General features: G+C 48.5%; 1 protein-coding gene across 4 annotated transcripts in view; it reads right to left on the reverse strand.

Annotated features, from left to right (window-relative positions):
- The window catches only part of SYNPO2 (synaptopodin 2), a 164009-nt gene that overhangs the window by 19897 nt on the left and 129996 nt on the right, over positions 1–14116 (reverse strand). For all 4 annotated transcript variants that reach the window (XM_019625668.1, XM_019625424.1, XM_019625587.1 and 1 more), the window contains 2 exons: positions 10099–10910; positions 5599–7757 (listed from right to left, as the gene is read on the reverse strand). In XM_019625668.1, the coding sequence (XP_019481213.1) occupies positions 5599–7757; positions 10099–10910 (2971 nt within the window). The remainder of the gene's footprint in view (positions 1–5598; positions 7758–10098; positions 10911–14116) is intronic.

Here is a 14116-nt window from a genome sequence, read left to right on the forward strand (position 1 = left end):
GAATAGGTGAAGGGGGTCAAGAGGTACAAACTTCCTGTTATAAGATAAATAAGTCCTGGGGACGTCATGCACAGCATGTGACTATAGTTCACAATACGGTGTTGTGTATTTGAAAGTTGCTGAGAGAGTAGATGTTAAAAGTTTTTATTATAAGGAAAAAAAGTAACTGTGAGGTGATGGATGTTAAGTAGACCTACTGTGGTGATCACTTCACAGAATATACACTACCCAATCGTGTTGTACACCTGAAACAAATGTAATGCTGTATGTCAATCATACCTCAAAAAAAAAAGAGATAATCTATGAAAGCTACTCGGCACAATTCAGGGCCCAAAGTTTGTGATCAGTTAATGCTCGCTATTGTCACAGCTTATGTAAGTTAGTTAACAGTTCCTGGCATGTGGTAGGAAAGTGATGCCAGAGCTCCCAGCCCCCCACACCATCCTGACCCAGACTTTGATGCTTCACTCGGGGCCTTGGAGTGGCCTTGAAGACAGATCCGTCAACCAAATAAAGAATTCTAAGATTCCCTGACTTCTATAATGCCTCCTGGAGAACAAAACACAACACTTTGTTTTTTGATGTTTACTTTCTGTTTTTTCCTAGAGTGTGCATTTCTTTACAAGTCAGGGCCCATTGAAATCCTTTGTTTTGTTTTTGTTTGTTTTGTTTTGTTTTGTTTTTCACGAACAAACCATTAATAGTTGCCAAGGGGCGGGAGAAGTGGGCTGTGAAAGCAGGGTGCCTCCGTGCTGCATTTGAACATTATCACGATTGTGAATATGAACATCAGGGAGAGGCAGGAGGGTGGGCTGCAAAGGCAGTCCTTCGGACAGTTTTTATTCGGGACCCTGAATGTATAGTTCACAGTCATAAGCACACATAATTTAGATAAGCATGTCAAGAATGAGGTAAATATTTGGAACCAAAAATAAAAATTTAAGAAATTCTATGCATCAATAACAGAAATTATTTAAACTATAGGACCCTGTAGAAGCCTTTCTCTCTTTGTACTTGCGTTATTAGCCAGCCAACCATTTGATAAAGTCAGGAGTCTGAGAAATGTCTGACAGGATTTAATATTCAATTTTAAAGTTCAGTTTCTCTTCATTCAATTGCCTCTCTGAGTAGTAAGTTCTGTGATTTCCAAGTACTAATGGTAAGTTAGTGTACAAACGCACACGCCATGGAAACTTTCATTTTTTAAAAAACTTGAACTGGCTGCGCCTGATAACATCAGGGGATGAGCAGTTCTGATTTGGGACCCTTTCAGAAGACTGGTTTTTAGGGGCCTCATGCTCCATAGCATGGCCTGTAATTTTTGTGCTTTATTTTAAAAAGTGAAATCCTAAAGGGAGGAACTGGCTCTTAGCAGTTTTGCCTGGAGTCTGGGTCCTGTGGGGACGTTCTAGCCGGTGTGACGGCCCTCAGCCAACGCTGGTGGGAAGTCTGGAGAGGAATTCAGTCCTGCTGTCTTCCGAGAATACTCGCTGATGAGCTCAGCAGCACTGAAGCGTTATGTGAGTCTCTGGGTCCCCCAGAGTCCAGTGACAAGGGGACACAGGACCCGGGAAGGTCAGTGTTTCTGGGAATATAATATTGGGTCTAAGAATTTACATATTTTTCTCATAAACTTTTAACACATTTTAAAGCAAATTCAACAACTTTGATTTTAAGAGGGAGCAAGCACACATCCCCCGGCTCCCCCGCAGGAAGCATTTTAAGCATTTAGCTTTTCAGAAAACAATCACTTCTTTTTGATGACTGTCACTTCCGTACCCTTCCTGCTCAGCCAGTGGTGACTCAGAAAAAGCCGAGGGTTTCAGGGACTTCCCCTTAGAACACAGCTGCTGTCAGGTTCTCAGGTTGATAACTGGATGAAATGATCCATAGCACAGGGTTTCTCTGAAAGAGTCCCAAATCAGACCTACCAGCCGTGTGCCTTGTGTCCTAAAAGGCTGCACTGTGACAGTGCCAGAGTCAGGTCCGAGACGCCTGTCGGGGCAGAGCGACCTCCAGGCATCTGTAACCAAGTAACTAAACAGCACAGTGGTCCCAGCTGTGCCCGCCCACCCCCTTCAGCGATGACCATGGCTTCTGACAGCTCAGATGTGGCCTGCTCCTAGGCTAGGCTTCAGGCTGCGTGAGAAGCCTCAGCTGTCCCCCGAAGCTACCCCACTTCCTGAAAGGGTCTGCACGCTCTAGAATTGGCACAGGACCCTGGCTTGCTTATCTAAAGAGCTATGTGTAACTTGGATCTGCTTTCCTACGCTAAAGTGAGCTGCTTTTTGTGAAGATTAAATGATACACGTTATCATTAACAATCATACTAGATATATTTTAAAGTACAAACGTTTGCATGCTCTAGCTGACAACCCAAATGTGTGTTATAAAACATAGTCCTAAATACGTGTGGCTTATACCGTCAATGGAGAGTCAAAGTGCACAAACTGTGTTTTCCCCTCTCAAAACAAAATGTGTCCATTGAAATACTAGAATAAAATTGCAAATGCTCTGAGATCACAGTGGCAACACTCAGGCTCCTAATCTCACTGGTTCTGTGATTCACCTCGCCCCCAACAAGACGAGACTATCCAGCGTTATGCGAACTCGAGGTTTGAGACATTGTTAAGGGCAAGAAGCTGCACACGGCCCTGCAGTGGGTCAGAGCCTGGGATTACGCTTTATGCCCAGTGCCTGAGAGCCACGCAGCAGACTCCTTACGGACGGAGCATGCAAGCACCTAGCATAACCCAGGCGCTCAGTTAATAACCATTGCCACTGTGTTGACGATGGAAACCTACTTCATAGGTGCTCTGCCCAGGAAAGCCGCTAACAAAGGATGAGGGAAGAGGCAAGATGCTAAAAACTAAACACAAGCTGCCTCCCCAAACCCCATAACCAGCCAACGCCCACAGCTGCCGCCACAGCAAAGCCAACCACACCCAGGTTGCAAAGGGTGTCCCGTGGGAGGGAGCCGAGCTCACGCGTCCTACGTCTCCCACCTGCCACGCTGATGTCATTTCCACAGCTCCCACCTGAAAGGCGCCACATGCAGCTCATTCCACACATAGGTTCCCAGGGGCTCCCTGGTTGGGGAGGAAAGGTACAGGGCATCTCTCTTACCGCGGGAGCAGGCTGGTCCTTCTGCCTCCCACGGCCCACCCCTCGCTCGGGGCGAGGTCAGACTGTTGTGGACAGAGTTTTGGGGACTCCTGGCCCTTTTCCGTGATGTGGGACTGTGTGATTCAAGATGACTCCCAGGTCTCAGTTGAAACTGAGGGCGCTTTGATGCATGCCTGGCACGTTCCTTAGAAGCTTCCTGGGAGCCCCACGACAGTGCCAGTCATATTAGTCATATCTAGTCACCAACCCCAAAAAGTGGCTCTTCTAAGATCAATACCTGTCCACTAGGAAACGACCAAAGACACTTCTCATGCCTACAGATCACAGACCACCGGACAACGAGGGGTCCATCCGGGTCATCACCACCCCAGGCGCCTTCTGAACTGATGATGTCAGACTGACTGCCTCGCGTTCGTAATCTTTCCTCTAATTCATGCCGTTCTCTGAATGCTATGTGAAGAATGCAAAGCTATAAAAATGGTCTACTTTCCTGCGTCACCTTTTTTGGTGGTTCTGTTAGAAAAGAATGCAAAATACATAGCATTCAACAGACTTCCTGTGTGTGGAACGAGTCACACAAACGTCATGTTATCTATTAAGAGAGGGCTTCTTTCTTTCTCCTGTGTTAATCCTCCTAATTGATTTCCCAAAAAGGCAGATAAGAGATTGAGCTACATCCTGTGCTTCTGACCTCTAGGTAAACTGCCACCAAATGAAAGGTTTTCCAGAGAAAACGGAGAGGGCTCAGTCCTGCTGCTGGGTGGCTGACTTCATTCTCCTGTGTGTTATGTCTGACAGGGACGTGGGCTTGTAGTTTTACAACATACGGAAAAGCGGGTACGCTGACAAGGAGGAAACGCAGATGTTCCGGGAGCCGTGTAGCAGCATTATCAGAGGAAGGACAGGTCAGAGCAGCTCGCAGAGGGAAGATTTAAAAACTACATTGAACAGATAAAGAAGAAAGTGACATTTTAATAGGATAGTGAAAAATATAGCAGGTTGACAGTGACAGCAGAAAAGGAACAGGAATACAGGTATTTTCAGAGGACTGCAGTGGTACCACGTACCCTGAAACCAGGCAAGTTTTTATGAGCGGTCTCTACACGCACACATCTCCTGTATGGAGATGGTTTTCCCGTGATGCGGGGCTGTATGTCATCTTGAGCTGTCAAAAATGCTTCGTGGTTCTACATTAACTCATGTTGAATATTTTCCATGGTTGGTCAGACTCGGACTTAAAATAGCTATGAGAACAGTCTTCAGGTTTACTCTCAGCAACACTAACTTCAGAGCCAGCTGGGTGACGGCCTGCTGTGTGACCCGCCCACACTTACAAGGTAACCTTGCCTGAATCCTTCTGGTCCATCAAACATAAATAATAACGCGAAGGTGCGAGCACAGCATTGCAAGGAACAGCGGGAGAAGCAGTTGTCCAAAGGCAAAACAAACGCAAGAAAAACAAATCTGAGCGTCCCTCAGAACTGATGCTGAGAGCCGTGCTCTCCCCCTCGGTTTCCACACTCCCGCTGCCTCCCTCGTGCTTCCATCCGCCCCTGGGGTCCGCAACCCGTCGCGCTCAGAAGGATCGGGGGGGTCCCCCGAGGGAGACCACAGCGGCATGGGCCTCCACCTGCAGCCCCCCACCTTCACACGCTGCTCCCTCGCTCTGTACCACCACCTGCCTCAGCCGGGAAAACGTGCGCCTTCACGGGCAGCGGAGGTACTCACTCAGCCTCTCGAGTCACGGGGCGGGGGGCCGTGGGCGCCTCTCTCTAGGGGGCGCTCTCCTCGCCCGGCCCGTTGACTGTAAGTCTTCTGAAATGAGCTCTTATTTGTCAGCCATCTGGCAAGGAACTGGGTACATCATAAGTGCTCGGAAACCCCCAGTAACCTCTCTCACCCCCTTGCTAACCTGTACATGCCAGCAATGCCCGCGTGCCTTCCCTACACGTCACACGGCTGGCTGAGGTTGACAGACCAGAGCCGATCCCTGTCCTCTATCCATTTCTCATCTCTCAACAGGAGTAAGAGATAAGGTGCTACTTAAAAGGGAAATCTCAGTCAAAGGCGTTGTATTTTCACACTTCGAGCCATTCACCACAGGAGCACAGCTGTCTGTTAAGAAGGGCTGTGTCCTGATGTCTGATAACGCCGATCACTCTCTCTCGTGGCTAACGCATAAGCCCTAAGCATCCTGCTTACCTAATACAATGGCACATGTCTACCTGCGGTGCCCCCGGAGTTTTTAAGTGTGCAAAGATACATGCGGTTTAAACCAATCGCGTTAGCTTTTGGCTCCTTAAGAATATTATGCTCCTTGGACCCACACTGGGAGGTGACATCTGAAATGAGTGGAAGACTTGCTAGGCATTCTCGGGGACTCAAGTAACACTGCAAACAATTGGTTTCAAGCAAAGTGGACACCCGGCTTCCGCTACAAGATTACTCCTCCGCTATCGATGGCTTCCACACCTGAACTGTGACACCACTCTTCTTGGCTGAGAACTTCGGCCTTGGTGCCACAAAATAAGGTGCCGAGGCTGACTCCTGCTTTGGCGAGCTGGGGACGCCGCCGGGCACGGGGCTTGCGCTGACCGGCGAGGTGGCCTCCGCGAAGAAGGCGGGCTGAGCGCTGTAGGCCGGCACCGAGTACACGGACGAGGCCCGCACGCCAGTGGGCGAGCCGGCGTTCACCGCCCGGGGAGGGAGAGCTTGCTTCATGGCCGGTACCGAGCTGAGCTTGGCGGGCGCCTTCTGGGGGAGGCCAGCCTTTGCGTCTGGAGGCTGGAAAGTGAACAAGGACGCGTTCAGCTGGTAGGGCTGGTGCTTCATGACATCCAGAGCGTTGAGAGGCTTCTTGCCCTTTTTCTTGCTGGTCTTGGAGGCCTGTGGCGCTCCCGGCTGGGACTTGACGGCGGCCAGCGGGTAGGAGGGGGAGTGGATCGGGTTGTAGGCCACGGGAGGCGGCGCGCGGACGTTGGGGGAGTACTTCCACGTGGCCGGCAGCGACGGCGTGGGGGACTGCGCGCGAGCGGCGTGGGCCTGCACCGTGTCCGAGTCCACCACGTACTTCTCCATCCGGGACTGCCTCTTGGCAAAGAGCTGGGCACCTTTCCCGCGCATCTCGGGGAGCTCTGGGGGCGGCCCCGCCGCAGCGGGTGCGGCAGCCACGGGCTTGGCTGTGGAGTTCAGACTGGCAACTGCTGCCTGGGGTCCTCTGAAGGGACCAGCCACGTTGAGGGCACTCGCGGGCCGCGCGGCAGGGTAAGAAGGCTGGGCCGTTTTGACGGACGAGACCACGGCGCCCTGCGACGGGCCGGACGTGGGGAAGGCAGGGGGCTGCGCCGGAGCCGCCCCGGGGGAACAGACTGGCGAGGCTGGGGTGGCCGGCTGGGAGGGTGAGGACTTCGCTGCAGGTTTGGGAGCGACGGGAGGGGGTGTCTTTTGTTTGGCAGAGGGGCTCTGCATGAAATTACAGGCCTCTGCCCCTAAGCTGAGGTAGTCTTCCTCGGGGCCCGAGTCACCTCCAGCTCCGGTGCCCCGTTTGCCCTCCGCGTTTTGGAGAAGCGACAGGAGTTCGGGATTCGGGCTCACTTTGGGCTCCTTGAACGTGAACATGGGCTTCGTCGTGCTCCTCCGCTTGGCCTCCTGCAGTATGCCTGTTCTTTTGGCCGGCACCGCGATCCGCTCATCCCGGGAGGCGATGCGCTCCGACGCATCGTAAAAGGCCGGCTGGGACCACGGGGCGGGCTGGGGCCACGGCGGCGGCTGTGCGGGGCCGGCCCCCGGGCTCGACGCCGCCCTGGCCAAGGCTTCGGGGGGCGGTGTGACCGCAGAGTAGGGCGGAGGCGCGGGAAAGTCGGCCACGGGGCTCGCCACGCTCCGGGGCGGGGAGAAGAGGGCCGCAGGCTGGTGCCCAGGCCCCGGGAAGGGCCTGGCCGTCCTGTTCACGGGCACCGTGCGGTGGGCCTCCGCCGGCTCGGGCGCTGTGCCGAGGCCGTTCTGCTGGGGCGCGAGGCCGGGCCCCCGGCTCACCTCGATGTAGCTCCTGCTCACGGCGCTGTGGCTGTGCGCGGCCACCGACGCCTGCTCCGCCCTGCGGTGGGCCGGGGCCGGGGCCGGGGCCGGGGCCGGGCCGTCCGTGTGCCCTGCGCCCGCCCGGCCCTCCTCCTGGGCGCTGATCTGGTCCATCCTCTCCCTCCTCCTGGCGAACATGAGCGCCCCCTTGCCTGTGGTGTCCGGCAGCATGTCCATCCTGTCCCCGCGGCGCGCCTTCTTCTCAATGTCCACCAGTCCCGAGTCCCAGTCGAAGTTCACCACTGGTGCGTTGTCGTCCGGGTCGGACAACAGCCCCTCGTCCGCGTCCGACTCGCTGGCGCCCAGCAGAGCTACCTCGAAGGCGTCGTCCCCGTCGCCGTCGTCCAGGTCCTCCGGGTCCTCCTGCCGCCCGAGCTGGCCCGTCCCGTAGCTGATGAGCGTGAACTTCCTGGCCCGCCGCCGCCTCTTCTTAAACATCAGCACCCCCTTGGAGTGGGGGTTGGGGGCGTCGGTCAGGAGCAGGGCGATGCTCTTGCATTTGGACTTCGCCTCTTTCACCTGCTTCTCAGAGAGGCTTTCACTCCTCCGGAGCCCTGGGGAGAGGACAGAGTCACAGCGAGATGATGAGTTCAGGGCAGGCTGCACAGCAACTCGGAAACCCGCTCCCGGGGGGCCAATGGAAAAACCGTGTGTACAGCTGGGGCCCGAAGGCTGAGGCCTCCCCCCGCCCCCCCTTTCATTGCCTTTGAAACACGTACTTGTGCAGTGACACGCAGTGGTGCGTGTGACTAAAGAGAGCGGTCTCATTTGCTCATGCCAATCCGTTCTTAGGTGTGCTGATCAGAATGTACGTTTCATGTTTCCGTACGGGTCCTTATGGTTTAACAATATACACTGGCTAGTAAATCTCTGTTAATAGGATGTAATCAAAACTAAAAGGGAGGCGATTTAAGGACATAACATTGTCAGAAAAAAAATATTAAGTCTTATCTTATACTTCCATAATTAAAAAGTAAAATGTCAATATATAATTATTTCCAAGCTTTTAAAAAAACTGTGTGTAGAGGGTGGGAGCAAGAACATGTTATTTAGCTTAATGTGTTAATGTAATGCCTTTAAATATTTAAGTTTTCTTCTTCATCTTTATTTTTACTTTGACCGCCCCGCCCCAAAGTCTTTGCATTCACAGAGACTGAATTAATATAAATTCAAAAATGAAGTGAATAATAATTGAAAGTGCTGAAAATAATAATTCAGAATGCTAGATCATTGTGAATGAAAGAAACTATAGCTACAAAGTTCTCTAGGTAAATCTGTAATGTGTTGCTGTTTTGGAAATGCACTACGACTACTTTGGTTGCATCAAGAATAAGTGTAAATCTTGAGGAAATTTAAAAATTATATGATTAGTGACCCTTAAAGCTGTGGGTAAAAGCATATGCAGAAATTAAGTCATTTAAAATGAGGTTTGACAGTTTTAAAAGACCAAAAATAAATTTAAATTTTTATTATTGTTATAAAAATCAATTGATGGCAAATTAATTTATAGCAGCAATCATAATTATGTATTCAGTGATAATGAGATGATTCACAAATAAGTTTGGGCTCCTCAAAACAGTCAACTGGAAATTTCAGAACATTTTTTGAATATTTTTATGATTGAAAATTGGCTCTCTTTGTACTAAAAATCAGACTTAATGGTTAATTTTTAAAAAAACAAAATAGAATTAGAGTCAATGGTTTTATGACAAAGTCACAGATATTTACTGGTAATCAAATTTTATTTAGAGGAAAACAGTAAAAAGTGTGGTTATGTTCTTACAATTTGGTCATTACAAGAAATGTAATTTTCTTCACTAGCGTTACACAACTTACTGTTAAACTGACAGTCACAGTTGCACACTTGTTGCTGACTTCATTGCCAATGTGAAGTATGTGAACCCCGCCTTGATACACCCGTTTAAAATGCCATCAATGTGAAGAAGCCTACAGATGCGTAAAGTATATGGAATGACCGACAGCACTTGCCAATAAAGCTACAGATGGTTATGCTAAAAATATGCTTCGAAGGGAATCACTGCTGGTGAGAGGACTTCATCTGTGCCTTTGAATAAAAGTTCATGACTGTTATGTGTGTATCACTCACACATCCAAGTGCCTCAGGCAGTCAGCCTCTACTTCCTCACATGAAATTCCAAAAGTGAAAGAAAACAGCAAAAATTCTGAAACCTAACTGCCGTTCTTATCCTCATTCTTCTTTCTCTCATCACTCCTCTGGGTAAAACACAACCCAACACTGTCAAAAGCCTTGAATGTAAGCAGGCTTTCTGCTCGGGGCCATCTGAATGCCTCCCGGGGCCCCGGGGACTGACTGCTGTGTCTAGAAGGTAGATGACACTCTGCAGTCCAGTGAGGACTGACAGAACGGAGCGGATCATGTAACTGCTCGCTTTTCCACATGTCCTTGTCCGTCAAGCCACTTCTGCAAGCATCATCAAGCTGCACAATGGTTTTTTTCAAAGTCAGGGTCTGCTTTTAATGTCAGTGGTGGAGCCTGTATTTTACAGACTCCTGTAAGCAGCAGACTCAACAGTTTTTGACATTTAAACTCAGAGTCCACATCACTTCAAATGCTCTCATATGTTGTTTTAATATGAAATATCATTAGAACGCTCTGAGGCAAAAGGCCACATGAACAGTATTATTTTCTTTTGCGGATACAAGAAAGTGCACTAAAAACATTTAATTCTGCTACAGAGTTCACACGTATTGCTTCCAACTCAGCCATGGGTATTCTCCACAAGCCTATGTTTTTCTGTGCATTAATAATTTTTAAAAAGCCAATGAAAGACATCAGGAAAACCTTTAAAAATGAAAAAAGCAGCAAAGCCCGTGCAGGCAGAGCAGCCCCCCGCCGGCCCCCGCAGGACTCACGTGCGTGGCGCGCTCTGTGCTTGTGTGGTCTGCTGTGATCCCTTTCCGAGCGCGGCTCTTCTCCCTGCTCCGTGCCTTCTGATGAGACGGCAAAGGAGACCAGAGAAGGAGGTGCTTCTGACTGCCCTCCTTCCCCGGGAGCATCCACACCCCCGTTTCCTGCCTGAAGCCTGCACCCTTCCGTCTTCTGCCTGTCAGAGCAGTCCAGGACCACTTCCACTCGGGGCAGCCCTGCGTCCCCTGCCTCCCGGGCTTGGATCACTCTCAGCTCTTGGCCACTGGAGATCTGGATTATCTTGCTGGACCGCAGAGAGGGGTCCCCTTTCTCATTAGTGGGAACTGAGTTTATGTGGACAACCCTGCCGTGGTGTAAGTTAGGATCTGGGTCAGGAGACTTAGATTTTTCAGCTCCCAAGAGAGCCACGACAGGGGCACTAGTGCCCTTGGGTCCCTCCTGGGAAAGGGACAGTTGTAGCTCAACCACAGGGCCTGGCCGCCCCATGGCCACTTTCTCCCGTAAGATCACCTCCTCTGTCACGTGTCCTCTTGGGGCCTCAGGCATGTGGGGGGCCGCCTGGTAGCTCAGGACTGTTTCTTCGTTTTTGCTCCCAGAAAAGCCAGGACCCCTTCCTTGGTCCTCAGCGAGGGGAGCTCCACTCTTGGCTGGGGTGGTGCAGGGCTCTCTGTACTGGCACTTTGTGGCTGGTCGGATCTGCAGGGTCGTGCTTTCCACGCTCCCCTCGTAGGGGAGATGCTCATGGTTTTTTATTTCAGTTTCAGAGATCAAAGTCTCATTTATTCCACTGGAAGGTCTGCACACAGAAAAATCATTCCAGACAGTTAAATCAGAGTGCCTCACACCTGCCAAAGAACTTCCTGACATTTTTATGATGTCTAATACATGATACAGTCACAGTGTTTCCTCCTAAATGTCAGCTGCAGCATATTTGAAAACAAAAATTGGCAACATGTTTATATAATTATTTAAAGATCTTCCTAATATTATTTCTTTAAAGTAAAAATGCTTACAAATGATTATGAAACCTAAATCTCTCATAAGTTCAGCTTTTATTTTTTAAAAGCACAGGTTATAGCTACATGGATACCCTTTATCTATAATCATTTGGCTGTTTTCCAAAAACTATGTTTGTTTCAATACGACAAAGCGTTTCAATGTCCTACTGACTGAGTCTAGGTCTGGACATTATGAAGTCACATAAACATGCTCAGCAGCTCCACAGTAAGATTAATATACAGATAATTCAAGTGACTGTTTTCGAGGCTGTGCTTTCTTGAAAGGAATGAAATACAAGCTGTTTTCTAAGCTCCAGTGAGCATGTGTTTTGTAATAAGTGGACCCCAGCCCAGGACTCTTGTGTAAAGAGAAATCCTTTCTGTGCCACAATGAATCATTGAGTCATGGAGTATTATTAATCTGAGATGTCTCCCCCTCTTCTGTTTGAACCTGTCCCTTGGAGCCTTTTCCTTACAGGATCTCTAAGTCAAGCTGTTCCTCTATCTCTCAGCTAAGGTCTCTGCACCCAGTCCTTTGATTTTGACCTTAACCCTCCCAGTTGGTTTTGCTCGTTTGGGGATGCAAGAAGCAATGTCAGTTTAAGGGTTAAATGACTTCTTGCTAAAACTCTAATTTAAACTCTAACTGCTTTTAGGGGACAAGCGTCATTAGCAGAACAGCTGTAGGAGATGCCTTCGTTTTTTACATTTGTAAGTTTTTTGTCTTTTTTTTTTTTTAGCAGCAGCAGTGTCTCTCTGCCTCTTCCATCCTCCCTCAAAATGCACCCTGACGAATGCAGGGTCCTCAGTTGAAGGGAGTGAGCCCCTCCTCCTGTTCTCAAGGGCGTTTACCTTAGAAGTTACGTGGTCATAGAATTTCAGACTAATGTTCAAAATAATTACTCCTAAGTTTGCTTTTGACTGAATTTAGCAAAACAAGACTAAACAAACAAATGAAATGCAGCTTTCTCTAAGTAATCTGTAAAACTTCCAAGTGATTAAAGAAAAAACAACAGTATAATATAGTATTTTAAAAACATGATGACAGCAAATTAGATCTTTCTTATGTAGGAAATGATGAACACACTTAATGCGACGGAATTGGAGGGTACCAAAAGGTCAGAGGGTTTTAATGTAAGAAGGGCTCAGGAGGGGAGTAGATTAAATCGCTTTGAATTGTGTTAGCAGCCAGTTATGAAACAGAGATGAGAGTTGTCTGAATTCATTCCAGCCTTACAGACTGCAATACAGGCAAATGGGTCAGATAAATGTTAACATTTACTGTAGCCGAAGTAAAATGGATGCACATCGATAAAAATCATGAAAATGCCAGGGGTTAAATAAAGCTTTAGACCTTAGAATGCTCATTTCCATTCAGTCTACACAGGTGCTCAGTCCCACAATTTATGTGTCCTGTGGAGGGAAGCTAAATATGACACCCCAAAATATGTCTCTCTGGCATGAGGATTATCTTATTTTTAAGAAGCAAAAGACTCAGGAAGAAACTTTGACTTTCCCCCTTACACCCTGAGAGAATTTAGACAGAGGACCTGTTCCCAGAACTCAGCTATCACCAGAGATCCCTACAAAGAGCACGGGCTGTGGGTGGTGGGGCAGCCTGGAGGGGCGCAGGGTCCTTTCCGCCCTGTTGTTGCTGCATGGCTGGCCCAGCAAACACTTATTTACCCGCATGTATTCCTTCATCTCCATGAGAATGGCCCTCCTCTCCTTTGAAGTCCCAAACCACTATCTGGTCTTCTTAGCTCAAGGTGGCACATAAGTCTCAACTGCCTAATGTGCCCTGGGGCCCCCGTACGTACAAACAGAATTAAATTTGGTTCTTCTCTCCTGTTAATCTGTTTCATACCAATTTAATTTTCAGAGCAGCCAGAAGAACTGAGAGGGGTAGACAAAAATGTCTTCCTCCCTGATACACAATTATATAATTAAAAAAATATATCATTTTAATAAAATTCAAGATAATAGAGACTTAATGATAAAGGAGTTTCTTAAGATAGTCTGATCCAGCTTTCTTTGGGCAATAGTCCAGGAAAAGTAAGCCATTTTTTCTCTAGTGATAGAGGGCAGTTATATGAGTGAGAGAAGTATTTAATTCCAGGAAACAATGTTTAGATAGCCAGAGTGATGGTGATGATGGTGATGGTGATGATGATGGTGGTGATGGTGATGATGGTGATGATTGCCTGTGGGCTGAGTTTGAGATTCCATTTTGAATCTCATCAATTATTTATTTATTTTGTCAAAGTCAAAATACTTAAGAGAAAATATTAATAACCATGATTCCAGTTGTTCAAAATAGCAGACAACTAGTCCACTTATTTCTAAAAGTAAATATGTAACCTAAAACTCCGCTTTAAACCACCAAAGACTGTCCCAATGAGAGCCATTGTAGTCAAAACAAGGACTAGTGGGGGGTGTCCCAGACCACAGCGTGTTCTAAAGGAACTGGCCTCCTTAACTCAGCAGAGACACTAAAAGGGAATCAATTAAAAAATCCTTCATGCCCCTTTTTGGATGTGATTAAACCTTTACAAAGATGGAAGTGTTCAAATTGCTCTGAGGTTTATGCACGCTCGTGACAAGCCCTGTGACTGCACCTGGCAATATTCCTGTTAGGTTCCTTTTAAAAGCAATTGGCAGCTTAATACATAAGCAGGATCCAGAGGGCTTGATGGGTAAATGTTTAGATGGGAGATTCTAGGGATAAGGCTAGATTTCTTTTATTTTCATGAGATTTTGGCCATAGTGAGCTCATGTTTGCATAGAAATGGAATCCTACTGAGTGAATATCAGAGAGGTAATGTTGTACACGGTGTTTCTGCAAAGTTAGGGCAAAACCTGGAGGCTTTGAGACTCTGTGAGGGGTCCTGGGACATCACCCAGGAGGCTGCTCCCCGGAGCCCAGAGCTTCCCTTTCTGGCTTCATTGCCATGCGATGGTCAGCATCTCACTTCAGAGTCAGGATGGACTGTGATTTGCACAC

This window comes from Hipposideros armiger, unplaced genomic scaffold (assembly GCF_001890085.2).
Source record: "Hipposideros armiger isolate ML-2016 unplaced genomic scaffold, ASM189008v1 scaffold_1, whole genome shotgun sequence".
Lineage (NCBI taxonomy): Eukaryota > Metazoa > Chordata > Mammalia > Chiroptera > Hipposideridae > Hipposideros > Hipposideros armiger.